Source organism: Lupinus angustifolius, chromosome LG08 (genome assembly GCF_001865875.1).
Source record: "Lupinus angustifolius cultivar Tanjil chromosome LG08, LupAngTanjil_v1.0, whole genome shotgun sequence".
Lineage (NCBI taxonomy): Eukaryota > Viridiplantae > Streptophyta > Magnoliopsida > Fabales > Fabaceae > Lupinus > Lupinus angustifolius.
In genome coordinates, this window is record NC_032016.1 from 4,446,649 (window position 1) to 4,469,371 (window position 22,723).

The 22,723-nt window shown below is 33.5% G+C and overlaps 4 protein-coding genes across 10 annotated transcripts; all 4 read left to right on the top strand.

Annotated features, from left to right (window-relative positions):
* LOC109354863 (ubiquitin carboxyl-terminal hydrolase 2-like) lies at positions 2,289–6,024 on the top strand. The gene is made up of 6 exons (XM_019597651.1): positions 2,289–2,377; positions 2,606–2,665; positions 3,247–3,293; positions 4,720–4,766; positions 4,878–4,980; positions 5,057–6,024. The coding sequence occupies exons 2-6, from the start codon at positions 2,635–2,637 to the stop codon at positions 5,831–5,833; spliced, it is 1,005 nt and encodes a 334-aa protein (XP_019453196.1). The 5' UTR covers positions 2,289–2,377; positions 2,606–2,634; the 3' UTR covers positions 5,834–6,024.
* Positions 7,700–10,719, top strand: LOC109353339. 3 transcript variants are annotated; one of them, XM_019595570.1, is made up of 6 exons: positions 7,705–7,776; positions 8,060–8,163; positions 8,881–8,958; positions 9,077–9,148; positions 9,226–9,323; positions 10,109–10,719. In XM_019595570.1, the coding sequence occupies exons 1-6, from the start codon at positions 7,738–7,740 to the stop codon at positions 10,657–10,659; spliced, it is 942 nt and encodes a 313-aa protein (XP_019451115.1). In that variant the 5' UTR covers positions 7,705–7,737; the 3' UTR covers positions 10,660–10,719. The 3 variants fall into 3 exon arrangements, with proteins under 3 accessions (XP_019451116.1, XP_019451117.1, XP_019451115.1); XM_019595571.1 differs by lacking the exon at positions 9,077–9,148 and having other exon boundaries at positions 7,700–7,776; XM_019595572.1 differs by lacking the exon at positions 8,881–8,958 and having other exon boundaries at positions 7,701–7,776.
* On the top strand, positions 10,782–14,508 carry LOC109354952. 4 transcript variants are annotated; one of them, XM_019597797.1, is made up of 6 exons: positions 10,782–10,912; positions 11,323–11,426; positions 12,144–12,221; positions 12,340–12,411; positions 12,489–12,586; positions 13,372–14,508. In XM_019597797.1, the coding sequence occupies exons 1-6, from the start codon at positions 10,895–10,897 to the stop codon at positions 13,920–13,922; spliced, it is 921 nt and encodes a 306-aa protein (XP_019453342.1). In that variant the 5' UTR covers positions 10,782–10,894; the 3' UTR covers positions 13,923–14,508. The 4 variants fall into 4 exon arrangements, with proteins under 4 accessions (XP_019453342.1, XP_019453343.1, XP_019453344.1 ...); XM_019597796.1 differs by lacking the exon at positions 10,782–10,912 and adding an exon at positions 10,969–11,039; XM_019597798.1 differs by lacking the exons at positions 10,782–10,912; positions 12,340–12,411 and adding an exon at positions 10,964–11,039.
* LOC109353690 lies at positions 17,014–19,341 on the top strand. Of its 2 annotated transcripts, none has more exons than XM_019596042.1 (3): positions 17,014–18,011; positions 18,146–18,270; positions 18,937–19,267. In XM_019596042.1, exons 1-3 carry the CDS (start codon positions 17,156–17,158, stop codon positions 19,174–19,176), a joined length of 1,221 nt encoding a protein of 406 aa, XP_019451587.1. In that variant the 5' UTR covers positions 17,014–17,155; the 3' UTR covers positions 19,177–19,267. The 2 variants fall into 2 exon arrangements, with proteins under 2 accessions (XP_019451587.1, XP_019451588.1); XM_019596043.1 differs by having other exon boundaries at positions 17,016–18,011; positions 18,946–19,341.

Below are 22,723 nucleotides of genomic sequence, written 5' to 3' on the forward strand. Positions count from 1 at the left end.
ATTATGAAATATTTTTTTTCCTAAGTATTTCTTAAATTTTATTTGTTTATGAAATTGGTCTTTACATAGAGACAATATTGATCAATAGCAACAAATTTACTTTCATTATTTTATTTTTATTTTTATAATATAACAGTATTAATGTATTAACATGGTAAGTTTAATTCAATGATTATGCCTCAATTATATACTTCAGCTATAAAATTAATTGTAAGTGATTCAATTATTTAAATAAACAATTACATTCCAAACAATTGAAAAATGGGTTGACAAATACGAAAGTGTGTTAACACGCTAATTCTTAATAAACTTTATATTTTGATGATGGTTTCATCTGGTCATCAATGTCGACTAACTTGTATTGTTATTATTATGAGCCTAAGTGCATTGATTTACTTTTTGGACTAGTTTAACAATATATTTGCACACATAATATTTTCACCAACTAATAAAGTTTAATAGCTAATTATAAAGAAATTTAGATTGGAGTGATTACTTGCAAAAAGAACAAAGTTTAGTGGATCTTTATGTATTTTTTGCTTTTGAAAAAATCATATACAAATCAATTTTATATATGACTTTTTCATATGTTTGACTCTTTTTGATAAGTTTAATAATTATCATATGTTGCCTGATAATTTTTGTTTCTCATTGTTGCCTGATGTAACTATTATTATATTATAATTTTATTTGCCCTTAATATTTTTTAATTTATACAAAAAACCATATAATTATATGTAACTACCATCGACATATTAATCATCTCTTTCACTTTAAATTAGAACATTATGACAAAGATAAAAAATATAATACAAAAAAAACACTCTAATTCTCTAAACTGAAATATACGAAACTTTAATACTTGACACCATAAAGTAAGAATTTGGGCTGATAAATAAATATTTCTATTGCCATATTAGTACATAAAGCCAAAACTTTTGAAAAGTGACATACATATAATTTTGCTAGCCTAATTTGTATATTCTACTTTCATACTCAAATGTAAAAAAATCATTACAATCAGAAATTTAATATAATTAACTAAAATTTATTCCAACCCATTACAAAAGTGAATATTAAAAAAGTTAAATGTAATACATATGAGCCTAATAGGAGTTTGTTTGTTTTTATATTATTAAGGCATCTTATATTTTATGGGTAAAGAATTACTCCCTCTTATGATATATTACATCTCCTCTTAATAAGTGTTACTTTGAAGAATCGAATATTTGATCTTTTAGTCTTTCTCGAAATCTAGTAAAACCTTATACCACTGTAACAACGTCTTATTAACTATATGAGACACTCAAATTTACAAGTGAAATTTCTATATTTCACTTTTGTCCTTAAATATAAAAAAAACTTCACAATAAGAATTTCAATATAGTTAATCAACACCTCTTCCAAATGAATCCTAAAAATAATTAAATATAATATGATATGAGCGTAATGTTATATAATATCAAACAACATTTAAAATATTTTCACGATATAATAAAATACATTAATTTATAATTTTAAAAATATTACAAAAAAATACGTTGTAAACATGACTATACTTTATTTTTTTTACTATCTAAATTATTTCAAATTGAGGTGTTCTATTTTTGTTAAATTAAGATTTAGAAGGAAAAAACAATTGAATGTGAAACTTATAAAAAATTATAGTCCATAACTCATATGATTGTGCTAACCAAAACTTCAAAAAGATAACTTGATTTATTAAGTCTAAAAATAACAGTTGAGATATAGAAATTATACTAGTTTAAAAGAAAATAAAAAATTCATGATTAAGTAATTCAATAATTCAAGAGTCAAGAAATCAAGAATCCACCATGTTATGATTATTCAATCCTTTGTAATTAAATTTTAAATCTACATTTATTTTATTATTTTTATTATTAGTTACTATTCACTCAATTAAAACTAAAACTAAAAGGGTAAACATTATCAAAATTTGAAAATTTTGGACGTTCATTTTTTTAATCTCAACTTTAGATTATTGTTTGTTATATCAATGTTACTAATTACTATAGTGTTCTATATCAAATTTACATATTTCATTCTTCTAAATTAAATCGTATTTTGATGGTTCCAATTATTTGTGCTGATGACAAAGTGTTGTTTGTATCATAACTTTGATGACAATTGTTTCTTTCTTTATCTATTAGGAATTTATGCAGTGTCAACTACGGATAAAATATAAGAGATAATTAATACAAAAAAAAAAAGTTTCCTATAAAATTGTGAACTTAGAAAAAATTGTTAATTTAGTTTTCTTCCTTTGTAAAAAAAATAAAACAAATAAAAACCCTTGAAAAGTGAAGGGTGGAGTTAGAAGGAAGAAGAGAAGCGAAACCTTAACCGACAGAGAAAGGTAGCCTCTCGTTCACATTGTTGATTACGCAATACTTAACAGATTCATTCACAGAGTCCATTGTTTTTGTTATTATTTTTATTATTTTTCGTTGTTGAAACCTCGATGTGGTTCCTACGGTGGAGAAAAGAGTATGAAATTGAAGTAGGAACATATTGATTTGTGTTTCATTATATGCATAGCTTGGTCTCAGGTGTTGTTACATGTTTTTTAATTTTATTTTTGCAGGTTGTTTTGTACAATTTCTAATAATCATCATGTCTTGGTGCACCATTGAGTCCGATCCTGGTATGTTTCTCAACTTAAAATTTGATTTCAATGAATGTATATTTTTTATTTTTTTTCGAGTTTAATGGATATGCTTCGATAGTTAGTGTTTTATACTGTCAGTGCATCTTCCCCATTTGTGTGTATTGCTTACTTAAGTGTCAATAATTGTTAACACATATGGTGCATGATGCGTTGACAATGTAAAAAACCCATTACAGTGTCTGTGGACAACTCATTCTCTCTTCAATTTGTTGATATGATAGAGTTTGATGTGCAGATCAAAGAGAATGGAATTTAAAGGAACTGAATGGGAGTGGTTTTGTACTTTTGTTCTGTTCTTTTCGGTTCGACCATTTTAGTGGTGTCAAAATGCCCCCTTTTTTAGACCTGTCTTCTTTTCTGTTTGTAAAATACACCAAACATAGAATAGAGCCCATTAAATTACACCAAATGTATGTTACAGTCCATTCCATTCTAACATATATGCCCAAAGTTATCTAATGTTGAGGGCTCGCGAAGTATCTTGTTTGTTGTCTCCCTTTGTTATACATTTTTATTGATGCATTGCTATGGAGTTTACCCTTTTCTTTTTCTCTCAGGTGTATTTACAGAACTTATTCAGCAAATGCAAGTCAAAGGTGTACAGGTGTTTTTCCGTGTTCCAGTTAATATAAGTTGTTTTTCCTCTATTGTAGTTACACATACTCTCTCATAGTTTAGGACCCTTTGCTTCCTTTGAAGATGTTGATTTTTCCATTTAGGTTAGGACTTAGGTCTTTTGCTTTCTCTTTATCCTGCTTTAGTCTCCTTGACATGCTTGGACATGAACATTACATGGATAATAAAGTGGCAAATACTGCTGTTTTTTATTTATAAAAATAGAAATATTAGTGGATGAGAAGATATAATGTTACTGGAAGAGGATATGACACCCTCAAGAAAAGCCCCCTTGTAGAGCACCAAAGGGAAGCCAAAATAGTCACCCTATCTGAAACAAAATCACTTTAGGAAAAGAAGTCATTGAAAATTCTAATGTTTCTTTTCAACCAAATACACCAAAGGATAGCAAAAATAGAGCATTCCGCATAATTTTGGCATCTTTACGTGTGCCATAACCTCTAAATTTAGTTAGGAGCATCATAAGAGTCATAAAAAAGTAAACAATAGCTTAAAGACTATGCTAAGAAGGAGTTTTATATATTTTCTATTAAAAACAACTTTGGTTGGGCTTCAGGTCAAGATATTTTATAACTACCTGAACTATTTTTTACCAAGGGAAACTTTAATAGAGGAAAAAGGGAAAATACAACTAGAAGGATAATATATCCTCCAAAACTGAAAAGTTAATTTACCACAAGGAACATGAAAAAAATAAATATGGCATTAAGGCTGCCCAATCTCTTCGAATTCATCAATGAATTACAACTGCACACTGTCTAAGGATTTAAACCTCCTTGTTTTCTGAAAAACCTTCATAATAAACCATCAGAAACCCCTCCAAAGTAAAAGGAAACTCTCCGTGCTCACAAAGGATGCCTAAAGGACTATCCAATGTATGAACATAAAATAAGAAGGAAAAGGGTGTGGCTCAGTATAACAGATTAACAGCAGGAAAAAGTGATGGAGTAAAAGAAACCCATACTGCCTTGTATCAAATTGAGGGGCTCAATGAGATGAAATATCTTTATCGTGGATGAAATTTGTCATTGCAAATTGCAATGCTATATAGGCTGGGGGTTTCCTCTTCAGATAAGAAAACTAGATAAAATGAAAAATTAGAACCAGGAAGGGATAAGGCCCTTTTCCCTTTTCATCCCCTCGTGAGAAGATTGTACATTGTGCAAAGGGGTTTCTGGCAATGAGCAAAGCTTATGTCTGTTTTTTTCCTTTCATTTTGTGATCCAGAATAATTCTGGCAAAATTCAGGGCCAAGAATAATGATTGTTTTATGAACGATTCTAGTTAGAATGTGATTTTGTATCACACACTTAAGCTTTTTAATTTTAATTTCCAAGCTCTATTTTTGCTTAATTCTAAGTATGCTACCCTAATGTCTAGATATGTCTTGGCAGGTTGAGGAACTATATTCATTGGACCAAGACTCTCTCAACAGCCTTAGGTCAGTGTACTATCTAAACTAGCCTTGAACCTGTATGACATTCATTGGTTATGATAATTAGTTTGACTTCTCTTTCCTTTTTCTTTATTGTGATTCCACCCTCAATTGCAGGCCTGTATATGGGTTGATTTTTCTTTTCAAATGGCGACCAGGTGAAAATGATGTCCGTGCTGTAATCAAAGATCCAAACCCTAACTTGTTTTTTGCTAGCCAGGTTAGTTTTTTAAACCAACATCATAATTTTGTTTTGCCATTTTATAGTTTTACTGATCTTATTGGTCTGTTTGTAGGTGATTAATAATGCTTGTGCAACCCAGGCAATCTTGTCTATTCTTATGAATTCTCCAGATGTTGACATTGGTCCAGAGTTGACGAAATTGAAAGAATTTACCAAGAACTTTCCTCCTGAACTCAAAGGTCTGGCTATCAATAATAGTGAAGCCATACGAACAGCCCACAACAGTTTTGCAAGGCCTGAACCTTTTGTCCCTGAAGAGCAAAAGGTTGCGAGCAAAGATGATGATGTCTACCATTTTATAAGCTATCTGCCTGTCGATGGGGTACTGTATGAGCTCGATGGACTAAAGGAAGGTCCTATCAGCCTTGGTCAGTGCACTGGTGAGCAAGGTGATATGGAATGGCTAAATTTGGTGCAACCTGTGATCCAGGAACGTATTGAGAGGTATTCACAAAACGAGATAAGATTTAATCTCCTGGCAATCATTAAAAACAGGAAAGAGATATATACTGCCGAGCTCAAGGAGCTTCAAAAGAAAAGAGAACGTATTTTGCATCAGCTGAATGGACCGAAGTCAGAGGGACTTGAAGATTATAGAAATGTTGAAGCACTAAACAATTCTCTCTCTGAAGTCAATGCTGGGATTGAAGCTGCTACTGAGAAGATCTTAATGGAGGAGGAAAAATTCAAAAAATGGAAAACGGAAAATATTCGTAGGAAGCACAACTACATACCCTTTTTGTTTAACTTTCTTAAGCTCCTTGCAGAGAAGAAGCAGTTGAAGCCTCTCATTGAGAAGGCTAAGCAGAAAACAAGCAACCCTAGCTGAAGAATATGACTAGTTTATACACAACTTTTTTTGTGTAGAATTGCCCTACATTATTTATTTGAGTATGCCCTCATGTATTATTCTGCACTTACTATTGTTATTGTTTTAGCAAGTCTGTTGAGTTTGAGTGCACAAACTTCTGAACCAAGGTTACTCTTTCATGTGTAGTAAAGATTCTTGAGTTCTCCTTAGTGTTTACCATTGAATCATTAGCATGATTTAATATTAAACTTTGTCTATTTTTTAGATTAATTTTAGCTTTAAAGCAAGCTTCAAGGGCCAAGGTAGGCTACTAGTTTTCTGTATCAGTTGAAAATGATGCAGTTGCAGTGAACCATATTGTGTTACTCTTGATTCAGATAACTTGAACCAACACTATGATGTTAAGCACTTTTGTGTTGTGTCTACCTAAATAACCAAACAGATTAGGACCCCTTCAAAGTGAGTTTGAATTTCGTTTATATGATCAATGCCAATGCCAGTTCAGCATGCAACATCTGATGCCCCATTATGATTTATGTATCCCATATTTAGATTTTTATGTAAAGCTAAACTTAGTTGTGATGAATGATAGAAACAATTCAGCTTTACTTTCATTATGATTATATGTATACCACATTCTAGATTTTATGTAAAAGTCTTGTATTGTGTGATTTTACTTTTTAGTTTTTTACACAAGCGACAAATATTCAAGTAGGATTGCGTCCTCTAATATACTTATTAGTGAATCCCAGATAAGAAGATAAAGAATATCATAAAATACAATTAAATTTGGCATGTCATTTGTGATAAGTTTACTTTTATATTTTTAAAATTTAATTTGAATAATTACTATCTATGGATATCTAGGTATACCTACCAACAATAAAAATATAATTGTAAATGGATCCTGTACATAAATGAGAATGTATTACTGCAACTTTTTTTAATGAGAATAAATAAACTATCTCTTAATGAATTGAGATAACTTGTATGACAGTAATTGTGTGTTGAATGAGATAACTTCTACATATTTTTTTGGTATTGATAAAGATATTCCTTCACCATTTTTAGGGGAGCATACCACAAGTTGTGTCACTCTATGCATGTATCATCAGCTTATAATTGGTTGAAAAAATATTTTAAAGTTAAAAAATTAATAATTAGTTATTTTTCTAATCAATTATAGTTAAGGTATATATAGTGGCACAATCTGTGAGACAACAAATGTATACCATTTTGGATAAGGAACTAATCCCTTTTGGGATTCTTGACTGCTCTCCTAACGAGTGTCGCTCCCAAGAATCGAACCTTTAACATTTTGATCATTCTGAGGATCTAAAGACCACACCATTAGATCAACATCTTGTTGGTAGATAACTTATATATTCTGATCTAACTAGCTTTATTCTCTATTGTCATTCTTATTCTTTTTTGCCTAATAAAAAATATTAAAAAAAAACATTGACAAAGAGAGGAAAAATAGCTAATTGGATATTGCTATTAATTTACTATTATTATTATTATTATTATTATTATTATTATTATTATTATTATTATTATTATTATTATTATTATTATTATTATTATTATTATTATTATTATTATTATTATTATTATTATTATTATTATTATTATTATTATTATTACAATTATTATTATTATTATTATTATTATTATTCTTATTATTATTATACCATGTTGGTGGACTAGACACGCATATGAAGCATTATCTGTTTCAAATTTCAATCCACTTTTATTTGTAATTAGGAACCCTAAACCCCAAAACCTCTCTCGTCGTTCAATTTTCAACATCACTATGGCCCAATTCGCCATGGTTTGTTTTTTCATTCTCCATCTCAATTATGCTTTGATCACTGTTTCTCCTCAACTTCAATTTTGTGCTCTCTCTCTTTCACGATACTATGTTTTTTCCCCTTCTTTTCTTAGCAGAATTATATAATGTTTGTTACATAACTCAGAACCCTAATTAGCACAAAGTTTGTTCCTTTGTTTCTTGTTAATTGGAATTTTTGATAGAGAAATAATGTTTGCATGTTAAATTTTGTTTGGTTTCAATTTGATATCATGACTGATGATATTCCTTTACCCGTTGACTTTTTTCAACTGTTACAAGGGAACATCACTTAAAAGGGTTTACTTAGTTATGCTATGTGTTTGAACTTTTTAATGCAATCTGTTTTAGCTTTTCTAGTTAGGTCTTAATGGTAATGGTTTGTGTTCCAGGTTGAGGAATTGGCCTTTCTTGTTAAGGATAATCTTCCTTGCAAGCATCTAGTTCTCACAATGGAAGAAGCCTTAGTTAATTTTCTTCAGGATGATGATACTAGGTAACATTTATGAGTCATTTTTTGAGTGGTGTTTAACATGAGTATTAATTCCAACCCATTGATATGGCTGAGGACAGTAAAATGTTTAGTTAACGACATAGTTAGTGTTGTCGCTAGGGTGGTTTAGTCCAAGCATTTTGTTTTTTGTTCCTTTTCCTTTTATGTTTTGGTTTTTGGTTGCAAATGGTGCCGGGGCAATGGTTTCAAAAAAATTGTTATGTTGTTCTCTAAGCTTCTATCTGTTATCAGCTGAACTGAAAAGTTCTTGCTTACTCCTAGTGTGTCTGGGGTCCTAAACAAAATGAGAGTTGTTTAATGTTTTAGAACTTTAGAATATGTACAATCTCAAAAGATTTGAAATTCACCAGAGCAATTTTTTATATTTAGTTGTATGATTCTTGTAATTAAAAAGGGGGTTTAATTAGAATATCTACATGCATTAAAAACTATTAGCAACTTTTTAGCATAAGAGCCACTTTATTAATTTTAAACCTTGACATTACATCTCTTGCACATTAAAGTGGAATTTAAATTTTCAAGTTACTGCTTTGATTCATTTGAAAAGAAGGGGTGTTGGAGTGAAGCTGATTGTAACTGATTTTTGTGGCAGTTGAGCATGTGTGTCTTGTTAAATAGTTGGCTTATAAATGTGTTTGGTTTTTTACCCTTTCCTACCATTTAAGATCTTTCTTGATATCTCTTTTTATTGAACTATAGTTCCGATGGGATCTTGGAATTAGAACCGATGAACTCTTACAACCGTCTTCTCTTGCATCGCCTTGCTGAGATATTTGGGTATTTTACATATGAATTTTATTCCCTGCTTCTGCATGTCATTTTCCAAGTTCCTTTCAGGTTTTATTTTAAGTCTGTATCCACTTCCATTATTCGATAGTTTTATTACTGGTGCCAGGTTTGCACATGAATCTGTTGGTGAAGGAGATGATCGCCATTTGATTCTTGAGAGATGTCCAGATACGTCTATGTGTGTAAACTCTCCCTTTCCTGGCCTCTTTTAATGTTTCATTTGTGAAATAACCTTTGGATTTTGATGGATTGCAGACCTCCAATCCTTGTTAGTGATATCCTATGGGAGTATGATGAACCTCAATCTTTGGTTACGTCCCACCAAATATTAAGGAGAAAAGAAGCCTCTTCGGGTAATACACGAACTGATTCTTCTTCTTCTCTCTCAGTTACTGTAGTACATCATATCATAGTTCCTGCCTGTATAATCTGCCAATATAAAAGACATGCCACATAAGTCTTCCTGGATGAGATTTGAAGTTTAATATTTTCTTTAAAGACTTGGAATAGTACCGTGGGAAAATTTTTGTATGTCAAAATTAGATTACTTATATAGCACTTATTTTTTTAAGGGTGAGCCCCGACGTAACGATATGGTTGCTTGTCTTGTGACCTGAATGTTATGAGTTCAAATTCTGGAAATAAACCCTTTCACTTGTGAGGGTAAGCCTACGTACATTTACTCTTTCCAAAGCCTACTAGATGGGAGCCTTGTGTACTGGGCCACCTTTCATATAGAACTTATTTTTCTGGTAAATCACGTATGTTATGAACCTGTATTGTGTTTATGTGGATGGTGAAGTTTTATTACCTTAAACACCTTAAAGCCTACATTTACACTTCTCTGACGTGATAGCATGATGATCTGCTACGCTTTTTTGTTCGTGCCGACTCACTGTTCACCATGAAAAACGTTGAGTGGTGCGATTCAACGCTTTGGAGCACATTTTTGGTTACCTTGCTCATACCTGTAAATGAGTGTTGTGTTTGCAGATGTCTACAACAATGACAGCTTAATAAACTTCATAACTTCGCAAGGAAAATAGTAGTTTCTTAATATTCTTAGTTCTTACCATTACGTTCCAGTTCTTCTATGATTTGGTGTTTTTTGGGCCTTAATTTGTGTTGCATTTTTTAGTCTCACAGGAAAATACATCATCTGTTCCGCAGTCACTGGAGGAGAGAAAAGCAGCTTATTTACTTGCTCGTGAGCGAATTTTCTCTATGAATTTGGAAGAAGTGAAAGAGCCCAATGAACAAAAGCCGCGCAGTGTGCCTGCGGTTGCCCGCCGAATGATTGCACATGCACTTGGTCAAAGAATCCATAATGGCTTGGCTAGAGATAGTATGAAGGATAAAGTGCTCACAGATGATTTTACTGCTAAAGATAAGAATAGTGAAGAGTCTAATCTGGTGGAAGACCTAAGAAGGAATTCGACCAGCAAACTAGGAAACAGTAGCAGTTCTAATGCAGCCTCACTTAATAAAAGGAATCATCAAACACCAACTAACAAAGATTTGCCTCAAAAGTCTCAAGATGGAAAACAAGGGCATAGTGTTAGTAAAGAGTACATGAAAAAAGAGCACATAGGAGCTGCAAAGAGAATGTTCGCTCATGCTTTAGGGGTGCAACCGGGGAAGGATGGTTCTGTTCCTAGAAGTAGAAATGGAGAAACAAAAAGGAATTAACATAGAAGAGGGTTATAACATCTTTATCGAAAGGAGAATCAAATTCTGTTTCTGTTGCTCCAAGTCAATTATTATTATTATTATTATTATTATTATTCTTATTATTATTATACCATGTTGGTGGACTAGACACGCATATGAAGCATTATCTGTTTCAAATTTCAATCCACTTTTATTTGTAATTAGGAACCCTAAACCCCAAAACCTCTCTCGTCGTTCAATTTTCAACATCACTATGGCCCAATTCGCCATGGTTTGTTTTTTCATTCTCCATCTCAATTATGCTTTGATCACTGTTTCTCCTCAACTTCAATTTTGTGCTCTCTCTCTTTCACGATACTATGTTTTTTCCCCTTCTTTTCTTAGCAGAATTATATAATGTTTGTTACATAACTCAGAACCCTAATTAGCACAAAGTTTGTTCCTTTGTTTCTTGTTAATTGGAATTTTTGATAGAGAAATAATGTTTGCATGTTAAATTTTGTTTGGTTTCAATTTGATATCATGACTGATGATATTCCTTTACCCGTTGACTTTTTTCAACTGTTACAAGGGAACATCACTTAAAAGGGTTTACTTAGTTATGCTATGTGTTTGAACTTTTTAATGCAATCTGTTTTAGCTTTTCTAGTTAGGTCTTAATGGTAATGGTTTGTGTTCCAGGTTGAGGAATTGGCCTTTCTTGTTAAGGATAATCTTCCTTGCAAGCATCTAGTTCTCACAATGGAAGAAGCCTTAGTTAATTTTCTTCAGGATGATGATACTAGGTAACATTTATGAGTCATTTTTTGAGTGGTGTTTAACATGAGTATTAATTCCAACCCATTGATATGGCTGAGGACAGTAAAATGTTTAGTTAACGACATAGTTAGTGTTGTCGCTAGGGTGGTTTAGTCCAAGCATTTTGTTTTTTGTTCCTTTTCCTTTTATGTTTTGGTTTTTGGTTGCAAATGGTGCCGGGGCAATGGTTTCAAAAAAATTGTTATGTTGTTCTCTAAGCTTCTATCTGTTATCAGCTGAACTGAAAAGTTCTTGCTTACTCCTAGTGTGTCTGGGGTCCTAAACAAAATGAGAGTTGTTTAATGTTTTAGAACTTTAGAATATGTACAATCTCAAAAGATTTGAAATTCACCAGAGCAATTTTTTATATTTAGTTGTATGATTCTTGTAATTAAAAAGGGGGTTTAATTAGAATATCTACATGCATTAAAAACTATTAGCAACTTTTTAGCATAAGAGCCACTTTATTAATTTTAAACCTTGACATTACATCTCTTGCACATTAAAGTGGAATTTAAATTTTCAAGTTACTGCTTTGATTCATTTGAAAAGAAGGGGTGTTGGAGTGAAGCTGATTGTAACTGATTTTTGTGGCAGTTGAGCATGTGTGTCTTGTTAAATAGTTGGCTTATAAATGTGTTTGGTTTTTTACCCTTTCCTACCATTTAAGATCTTTCTTGATATCTCTTTTTATTGAACTATAGTTCCGATGGGATCTTGGAATTAGAACCGATGAACTCTTACAACCGTCTTCTCTTGCATCGCCTTGCTGAGATATTTGGGTATTTTACATATGAATTTTATTCCCTGCTTCTGCATGTCATTTTCCAAGTTCCTTTCAGGTTTTATTTTAAGTCTGTATCCACTTCCATTATTCGATAGTTTTATTACTGGTGCCAGGTTTGCACATGAATCTGTTGGTGAAGGAGATGATCGCCATTTGATTCTTGAGAGATGTCCAGATACGTCTATGTGTGTAAACTCTCCCTTTCCTGGCCTCTTTTAATGTTTCATTTGTGAAATAACCTTTGGATTTTGATGGATTGCAGACCTCCAATCCTTGTTAGTGATATCCTATGGGAGTATGATGAACCTCAATCTTTGGTTACGTCCCACCAAATATTAAGGAGAAAAGAAGCCTCTTCGGGTAATACACGAACTGATTCTTCTTCTTCTCTCTCAGTTACTGTAGTACATCATATCATAGTTCCTGCCTGTATAATCTGCCAATATAAAAGACATGCCACATAAGTCTTCCTGGATGAGATTTGAAGTTTAATATTTTCTTTAAAGACTTGGAATAGTACCGTGGGAAAATTTTTGTATGTCAAAATTAGATTACTTATATAGCACTTATTTTTTTAAGGGTGAGCCCCGACGTAACGATATGGTTGCTTGTCTTGTGACCTGAATGTTATGAGTTCAAATTCTGGAAATAAACCCTTTCACTTGTGAGGGTAAGCCTACGTACATTTACTCTTTCCAAAGCCTACTAGATGGGAGCCTTGTGTACTGGGCCACCTTTCATATAGAACTTATTTTTCTGGTAAATCACGTATGTTATGAACCTGTATTGTGTTTATGTGGATGGTGAAGTTTTATTACCTTAAACACCTTAAAGCCTACATTTACACTTCTCTGACGTGATAGCATGATGATCTGCTACGCTTTTTTGTTCGTGCCGACTCACTGTTCACCATGAAAAACGTTGAGTGGTGCGATTCAACGCTTTGGAGCACATTTTTGGTTACCTTGCTCATACCTGTAAATGAGTGTTGTGTTTGCAGATGTCTACAACAATGACAGCTTAATAAACTTCATAACTTCGCAAGGAAAATAGTAGTTTCTTAATATTCTTAGTTCTTACCATTACGTTCCAGTTCTTCTATGATTTGGTGTTTTTTGGGCCTTAATTTGTGTTGCATTTTTTAGTCTCACAGGAAAATACATCATCTGTTCCGCAGTCACTGGAGGAGAGAAAAGCAGCTTATTTACTTGCTCGTGAGCGAATTTTCTCTATGAATTTGGAAGAAGTGAAAGAGCCCAATGAACAAAAGCCGCGCAGTGTGCCTGCGGTTGCCCGCCGAATGATTGCACATGCACTTGGTCAAAGAATCCATAATGGCTTGGCTAGAGATAGTATGAAGGATAAAGTGCTCACAGATGATTTTACTGCTAAAGATAAGAATAGTGAAGAGTCTAATCTGGTGGAAGACCTAAGAAGGAATTCGACCAGCAAACTAGGAAACAGTAGCAGTTCTAATGCAGCCTCACTTAATAAAAGGAATCATCAAACACCAACTAACAAAGATTTGCCTCAAAAGTCTCAAGATGGAAAACAAGGGCATAGTGTTAGTAAAGAGTACATGAAAAAAGAGCACATAGGAGCTGCAAAGAGAATGTTCGCTCATGCTTTAGGGGTGCAACCGGGGAAGGATGGTTCTGTTCCTAGAAGTAGAAATGGAGAAACAAAAAGGAATTAACATAGAAGAGGGTTATAACATCTTTATCGAAAGGAGAATCAAATTCTGTTTCTGTTGCTCCAAGTGGACCTTGCCAGGTGCTTCCCATGTTTCAATCACAATGAAGGAGATGAGTAATGAGCATGTTTTACTCAAAGTTCAGGTACTTAATTCTCGGGAGCTTCATGGAAATATTGATAGATAGTATCATGCTGGTTGCTTAGTTCTTCCCTGATTGTGCTGGAATCACTTGACTAGCAGACAATCATCTTGAAACAACTGTCCAGAATCTTGTTTACCTGTTTTAGCATATGGATGAAGCCCACTGGAACAATCATCTAAATGTTGTAAGACATGTAATTCTAGTTTCATTCTGGTGTGCTTATTTTTTATGTCAACATCTATGTTATCACTATGCCTGTCCCTAGGGCCAGGGGTGTAAGTACATGGTTTCCCTATCATGGTTGTTGGTTTATGTGCATAATATGTAAAATCACCTAGTTGTACAGTTTATCAACTTTCAGAATTTCTAAACTTGTTTCCTTTCTCCGGAGACAATTGTGTTACTTGTTACATGATTTTGGAGGTAATGATCATATAGTAGATGGATTAATGAGTGCAGCTTGTCAACTTCTGCAAGAGTTGACAGTGTATGTGATAGTATATTTAGAATGGATTTATTTGCCTCAGATGTGCTAACATATCACAAAATCCTGTCTCTTTCAGACAGATAGAATCCACTAACTTTCCAGGACTCCGTTTCCATGACATAGCAAAAACTATTGGTAAATATGGTTGACACATTATTCGCACTAAAACCTTTTCATTTTTTGAGTGAAGGCATTTGGCCTAAGCGGTCACTAATCAGCCACTGATAGTACTACAACATCTAAAGAATTATCTTTAGTCTTCTTCACTCCTTAAATGTGTTATTTTATTGAGTCACGTTAGCGAGTTTGAGTTTTGGAGAGAAAGATAAGATTTTAGAGCTATAAAATATACTTGTGAATGACTATGAAATCTTCCTTTTCCTCTTCTTTATATCCAAAAATTAACTCATAAATGATGTCGTATGTTTCTGAGCTGAGTTTTTATGTGAAGGGAAGACTTTGAGTTGAGAGCCATAAAAATGACTCCAAAATTTTCTATTTTTCTTCCTTTCAAAACTCAATTCACACAGGAGCCTTTAGGCTTGAGTTGGATTTTGGAGGGGAAGGAAGGAAAAAAGAAGACTTGAAAGTTATTTTACAAGTGTATTTCATGGTCACAAGCCTTCCCCTTTCCTTTTTTTCCATCTAAAATCCAACTCTCAAACTAATCCTTAGGAAATCCAATATGTATGCGAGATGTTTTTTGGTGTTGAATGTTGATATGCCAACAAATCAGGTATCATTCTTCCGGAAAAGCTTCAACTAAACCAGGGTTAGTTTCACAATTATGCTTGGTCAACAAAAAAATAATCCATCAAATCCATCTATTTAAGTTAATAGGTTTAAATGGAACAATTCAATAGATGATTTTAATAATAAATAGATGCATCATATCATGAAAATTGCAAGCCCACGTTCAAAAGGACATTGTCTTAATCTATGTTTGCTGGTGCATTCTTATCTCAACAGTCTAAATAAGGGACAAAAGATTTGGCTTAGGCTTAAACCCTTACATATGGAGCAGACACAACGACAATTAAATTCAGCCATCACCCTCAAATAACATGAATATAAATTATTGAGAAGGCACATTATCTAGCATATAACATCAAAAAAATTATGTAAGGCAAGTTATATCTAATTTTGACCACAGTAATGTTCCTACGAGTTACTTAATGCTAGCTATGTCACAAAGCCCCTAGCAAAGTAGGAATAGAGAATAGAAGATACAACCATTCTTATATCCTGAGGTTGTGTGCATATAAATGATGCTGCTGATCCTGAAGCAAATTAGAGATAAAAATAATAATAAAAAAGGGCGAGGAGAAAATAAATATACCCAGTCTTACTTTCTACCAGTATTTTAATACATGACATCCACATCATGCAAACACAAATATTCAACACCCAATATGAAAGTTATTTGTACCTTCTTCCAACAAGGAGGATATGTGCTGATGCTTCTTACATCAAAACCACAGCTAGATCAGCAATTGCACCATGATCTGCAAAATATGTATGGAATTTTTATTCAGCATATTGATTACTGAGGTTAACAATAAAACTCAATTTACAAGATGACCAACTAAGGATGGCAAATAGATGTATAACTTAAGTTTTTCCCAGTAAATATGACACACCTTTTAGAATTAGTTTGGATTTGGAAATGTAAAGCTTGAGAAGTTATTTTCAGAAAGTTGAATATATAAATACTGATTTTCTCAATGTAGATCTTTTGTCACGTTGCTTGTATTTTTAACCTCCTAAAATGCACTTTATAAAGCCACGCCCTTTTATTTTCATCCCCACAATTTTAATTTTGAAACCCACTTTCATATAAAACCCATAAAGAAACATTTTTGTACACTTCCATATGAAATTGATTTTTTTTTTAATTTCTCTTACACTTTCTCATGTTAGTAAAGAATTTATAATTTATTTATGCATACAAATTGGTGTTTTATTTGCAAATTGATTCTCTATGAGAAATGAAGTCTATTATCACATCCAATTTAAGTTAAAGAAAGAAGAAAAGAAGAAGAGTTTTTGATGATATATATTCACTTAGGAGAATAAATTACAATAAACAAAACACAATTTTATCATAGAGTATTTATCTCATAGTTAATCAAAAGTTTATTTAAACGTAAGAAACAGCTCTAAAAATGATTATACATAGATCTATAAAGAGACTATTAATTATACTCTTGATATCCAGTATATGATAGGATAATGTGTCAGTTACTACTCATCCATTCTATCAAACGAACCATGTTACTATATACTTTACTTCGCGGGTGAGAAAATCAAAAGCCTAATGTTGAGTTTAATTGCATGCAAAAGAAACCAGGTGGCGTTCTTATTACACTCCACCTGTCAACACTCTCTTTGTATTTTCAACACGTATCATGAGCTACATATGAATCACACACTCATGAACTAAGAATGAGAGTATAATCAATCTTAACATTCAATTCAGGTAAAACTCTTTTCCTTTCACTCTTCCTGCATTCAATTATTATCCTACATTCACTCTATCAACCTTGCCAATTAATAATATCATGCTAACATACATACATTCATAGAGAAATCTTCATAGATTTCATGATACAGTACTACAAGATGGATTTGGAAGAAGCAGAAAGTGAAGAATGGAATAGTAATAATAATAATAAGGTGAGGAGAAATGTGTTCACACTAGGAAAGAAAATCTTAATGGCTGGTATCATAGCATCATCAGCACCTATTGTTCTTCCACCTCTTGTTGTTGCTTCTGCTATTGGCATTGCTGTTTCCATGCCTTATGCATTCTTCTATGCTACCCATGCATGCACCCACAATCTAATGAGTAAGTTGCTACCTACACCAACATATAATAATACTATTGATAATGATATTCAACAACAGTTTGAGACACCCTTTGAGGTTACAAATGTTGTTTTTGAGGAATTTCATGATCAGGAGATAGATGGAGAAGAGTTACAAAGAGAAACAAAGGGTTTGTTAGAAAGAATTAGAGATGAGGGTAGAGATGGTAATGGTGGTGGAGAAGAATATAAGGTTGATAATGTTAATAACAATGAGTCAGAAAACTCAATGGCTCAAGCTGAAGTTGAAGTTGCTTCTCAATCTCAAGTACAGGATGAAATAGTTGAAGATTTGATGATAGAAATGTTGCATGAGTGTAATGTTTTAGAAGCTGAGGATTCAAATGAGGTTATCACTGAAAAAATTGAGATACATATGATTGTTGAACAGGATCCAGAGCCTCTAATAGATGGGTCTACTATACTGTATGAAGGGAAGTTAGATAATAATGTTTCAGACTTTGTAAATCAGGAATCTCAATTGCATGAATATAATGAAGTTACAGAGTTGTCAAATGCAGATGCTAGAGGCACTGCTGATGAAAATATAATAGACCCTGAGGTGTACAATTATTCAATTGATTTGCATGAAGGTTAGGCCATATACTATATACTATATACTATATATATGACATTTCCATTATGTATTCCATTTTTTTGTTCCTTGATGGCTAATATTTGATATGATTCCTTGATAGATGAAATGAATTAATTTATATGCTTGCAGAATCTTCAAATGTTATGGTTGATGGGCACACAGATTATATGGAGGTTTCTGTTTCAATGACAGAAAACAAGTTTAAGGCATCTGAATGTTCTTCTGCAGAAGACATTATGTGCTCTTCTCATCAGGTCAAAGTCTATTTTATGTGTATTTTAAAACAGTTTTCTTGATACTAGATGTTAAAGTGAATATCTAATTATACTTTAGGGGGTTATTGTTAATTGTTGTTATGCTCTTAAGAACTAGTCCAATATGATTCAGATGGTTTTTATTTATTTCTAAAGACAATAACTCTTCATTCTCTTGCCTTACATACTTTAACCTTGCTTTTGATGTTTCTTAAATTCCATGTGGAAAGAGTTAAATAGAAGATTACAAATATCAATTCTTAGTTCACTAATGCTGACTGACCAAGTAAAATTGGTCTTAAAATTCTTGCCTTGGTCCATCAATCATAATTCAACAATAACAAATCATATAAAAGTAATAAAACTGAAGCTGCAGAGAACCAACAAGGTGTTGGGCAAGCCAGATCTCCAGATATATCAAAAGGCGACACTTGTTGGGAGGGGCAGTCACGCACATCGAAAGGGATTGATTCCTTACCTATATTGTGAGGGGATACCATTGGTTAAACAAAAAAAAAGTCTAATAGAGAACATCCAAGTGCATCCATAGCCAATACATGATATTATGTATATGATAATTGGAATTTGTTTGTCTGTGGACTAACGTGTGAATTAGGATATTCATATTTACATTGTTGTCATAATGTCTAGATATATTTACTGTAGCTTTTGCAGGTTGTATTAGATGAGGAAAACATATGGAAACAGATTCATGTGATCAGAAAGATAATAGGATATGAAGGTGCAACACAAGCAACATGCATGGATGAATTAAAGGCTCTTTACATATTCACTGGAGTTGAGCCACCAACTATTCTCAATGAGAACTTATGTGATCTTGCTGAAATCAATGAAAAGCTCCACTTTCTCATGTCCATAGTTGGAATTAAGTCAAATGTGCCTTAGAGTGTTACACAATTATATTGTTTGCTATATATTTCACTGTTTTTTTTGTCTTTCCTTATGTTCATAAATGAATATGTCACTGGATTATTCATTTTACACATAGTCATGTATGAATTTATTATGCTTATTATTAGAAGATTGATTTAACAATATGTGGGTTTTTCATAAATCAAGATTTTAATGATTGCATGTAAGTATGATTAGTGATTACTAATTACATTACTTCACCATGACATCAATCATGCTTTATCATACTCAATGGTGAATTGATGATGATCCTGCATGTAAAACATTTGACTATGTCCTTAGAAATGGTCTATATACTATGTTAAGGGCACTTTTGTAATTAGAAGTAGTTAGCTACTAGTTAGTTTTGGTGGGAAAGTTAGTTACTAGGAATGAACTTGTATACAAGTTACCTAGATATCTCAATTTTTCTAAAAGAATTCTTCTTGTAATCTTTTCATTCATTCACATTGATTCTAATAAGAAGTTCAGATTCATTCCTCAATTTGTACTCCTTATTTTCTTTTCATTTTTGAGTTCTTGCTAGAACTCTTAAAGCCATAAACAACCATAACAATTGGTATCTAGAGCCAAAAAAAATTTCGGGGAAGGTAGCATGGCTGAGGCAACAAGGATGCAGGCCGCAGCTAGGGAGATGGAGGAGAGGGTGGAGAATCGTATCTCCGAGAGACTAGAGCTGACATTGGCAGAACTTGTGAGATCGTTACAAAGAACACTGGGAGAGTCAATGGAGCTATCCATTGAGGATTTGTGGCAGAAGCATGGTGATGAAGAATGATTTTCTTGGAAGAGTAGAACCAACCAAGGAGACCGAGAGTTTAAACAAGATAAATCTTGTCACTACTCTGGCCATACGAGCCTATCAAGAATTGATTCCCCAAATTCAATGGTGATAACATGAAGGAGTGGGTATATCAGTATGAAACTTTTTTCTTGATTGATGATACACTAGAGGAGGTAAAGGTCAAATTGGCAATTATGCATTTTGAGGGAAAAACATTGAAATGACACCTTGCCTATGTCAAATCTTTATGGAACAATCTGCCTGGGTGGGGAGAGTATGTGAAGGTGTTGATGGAGATATTTGGTGAGGCTTGTGATGATCCTATAACAGAATTGATGAAGCTGAGGCAGAAGAGGACCATTGGGGAGTACCATGAGGAGTTTGATGCAATTATCACCAGACTGGACCTCCCTGTGGATTATACATTGAGTTGCTTTTTGGGGGGCTTGGGGAATGATTTTTAGATGATGCTAAGAATGTTCCAACCCCAATCAGTGAGGAAGGCTTTCACCTTGACAAAATTGTATGAATCTTCTAATAATAGCAATGCTGAAGTGGGTCTTAACTTGAAAAGCAGGCAGCTACCAACCATCAAGACTGCACCAACTCTGAAGCAACCATATCAGCCAAGCTCTAGTGACACAAAATAGGTTAAAACCAAAGCAAGATTGGCTAGGAACTTGTCACCTGCCTTCATGACTGAAAGAAGGGCCAAGGGATTGTGCTACTTTTGTGATGAACCTTATTTAGTAGAACATGAGTTGACCCACAAGAAGTTTCAAATTCATCTCTTGGAGGTGGAGGAAGAAGCAAGGGGTGAAGTATAGGAGTTAGAGCCAATGCATGAGGACACCTGTGTGCAAGTGGAGGAGCCTCATATTTCAGTGGATGCTTTAACATGGGTAGCTAATTTCAGAACCATGCGTGTCACTGGGAAGTATCAAAAGAGACATTTGCACATATTGATTGATAATGGTAGCACACATAACTTCTTGGATATTAGTAGAGCTAAACAGTTAGGGTGCAAGATTGATGATTTGCAACCTCTTATGGTCACTGTAACAGATGAGACAAATGTGAAAATTTCATTAATGGTCAAGTGCTTTAGTTAGGTTATACAAAATACTACATTCGCATCTGATGTATTGCTTATTCCACTAGGATGTTGTGATGTAGTTTTGGGAGTGCAGTGGCTTGTGACATTAGAAGATATCACTTGGAATTTTGATAAACTGAGGATGGAGTTTTCAGTTCAAGGCAGAAGGCATGTCCTTAGAGGAGCAACACAGACGTGGTATAAACTTGTAAAGGATCATAGTGTAGAAAAGTTGTTAAACAAGGGGGGGGGGCAACTGTCAAGGATATAAGCAGTTGTAGGAGAGGAATATTTATTACAATCCTTAACTACTCATGAATCTCAAGATCAGGTCCAGGGTCCTATTGAGCATATTTTGGGCAAGTATGTGGATGTCTTCTCTACTCCAACACAATTACCACCTCCAAGGGAAGGGCATGATCACAAAATTCCCTTGATGCAGGCTTGTGACCCAGTGAACAACAGACCTTACATGTATGTTAAACAACAGAAGGATATAATTGATAAAATAGTGCAAGAGTTGTTGTAGTCAGGGGTGATTCAATGTAGTAATAGCCCTTTTGCAAGCCCTATGATTTTGATAGGCAAGAATGATGGATCTTGGAGGTTGTGTGTTGATTATAGGGAGCTGAATAAGGGTACTATAAAGGAAAGATTCCCCATTCCCTTGGTAGATGACTTGATGGATGAGTTGTATAGGTCTACTATATTTTCTAAGATAGACTTGAGGGCAGGGTATCATCAAGTAAGGATGGACCCCACAGACATTCATAAAACATCTTTCAGGACACATAATGGACATTTTGAGTACTTGGTCATGCCTTTTGGCCTCACAAATGCCCCTGCAACATTTCAGGGCTTAATGAAATATGTCTTTCAAGAGTTTATGAGGAAATTTCTCTTGGTATTCTTTGATGACATCCTCATCTATAGTAACAACTTGGAGGAGCATTTAATACATTTAGAAAGAGTTTTAAATGTAATGAGAAAGAACAACTTGTTTGCCAAACAAACCAAATGTTATTTTGGGGTGCAAAGAGTTGAGTACTTAGGCCATTTCAGCAGAGGGGATTGCAACTGATCCTGATAAGGTTCAAGCTGTTCAAGAGTGGCCTATACCTTCATCTATCAAATAGTTGAGAGGATTCTTGGGTTTAGCTGGATATTATAGAAGATTTGTAAAAAAAAACTATGGTGTAGTAGTTAGGCCATTGACTGATATGCTCAAAAAAGATGGGTTCAGGTGATCTGAGGAAGCTAAATCTTCATTCTTTCAGCTAAAACAATTATTATCTCAAGCACCAGTATTGGCCTTACCTGACTTTTCTCAAGAGTTTGTTGTCGAGGTGGATGCTTCAGGCCATGGAATTGGAGTTGTTCTAATGCAACAACACCATTGAATTGCTTTCATCAGCATGGTGTTGAATCAACAACAAAGATCCTTATCAACTTATGAGAAGGAATTGGTAGCAGTGGTATTTGTAATGCAAAAGTGGAGACACTACCTCTTGAACATGCATTTTCTTATTAGAACAGATCATAGAAGCTTGAAATATATGTTGGACCAGAGACTCACCACTGCCTTTCAACATAAATGGTTGGTCAAATTGATGGAATTTGATTTTTCAATAGAATTCAAG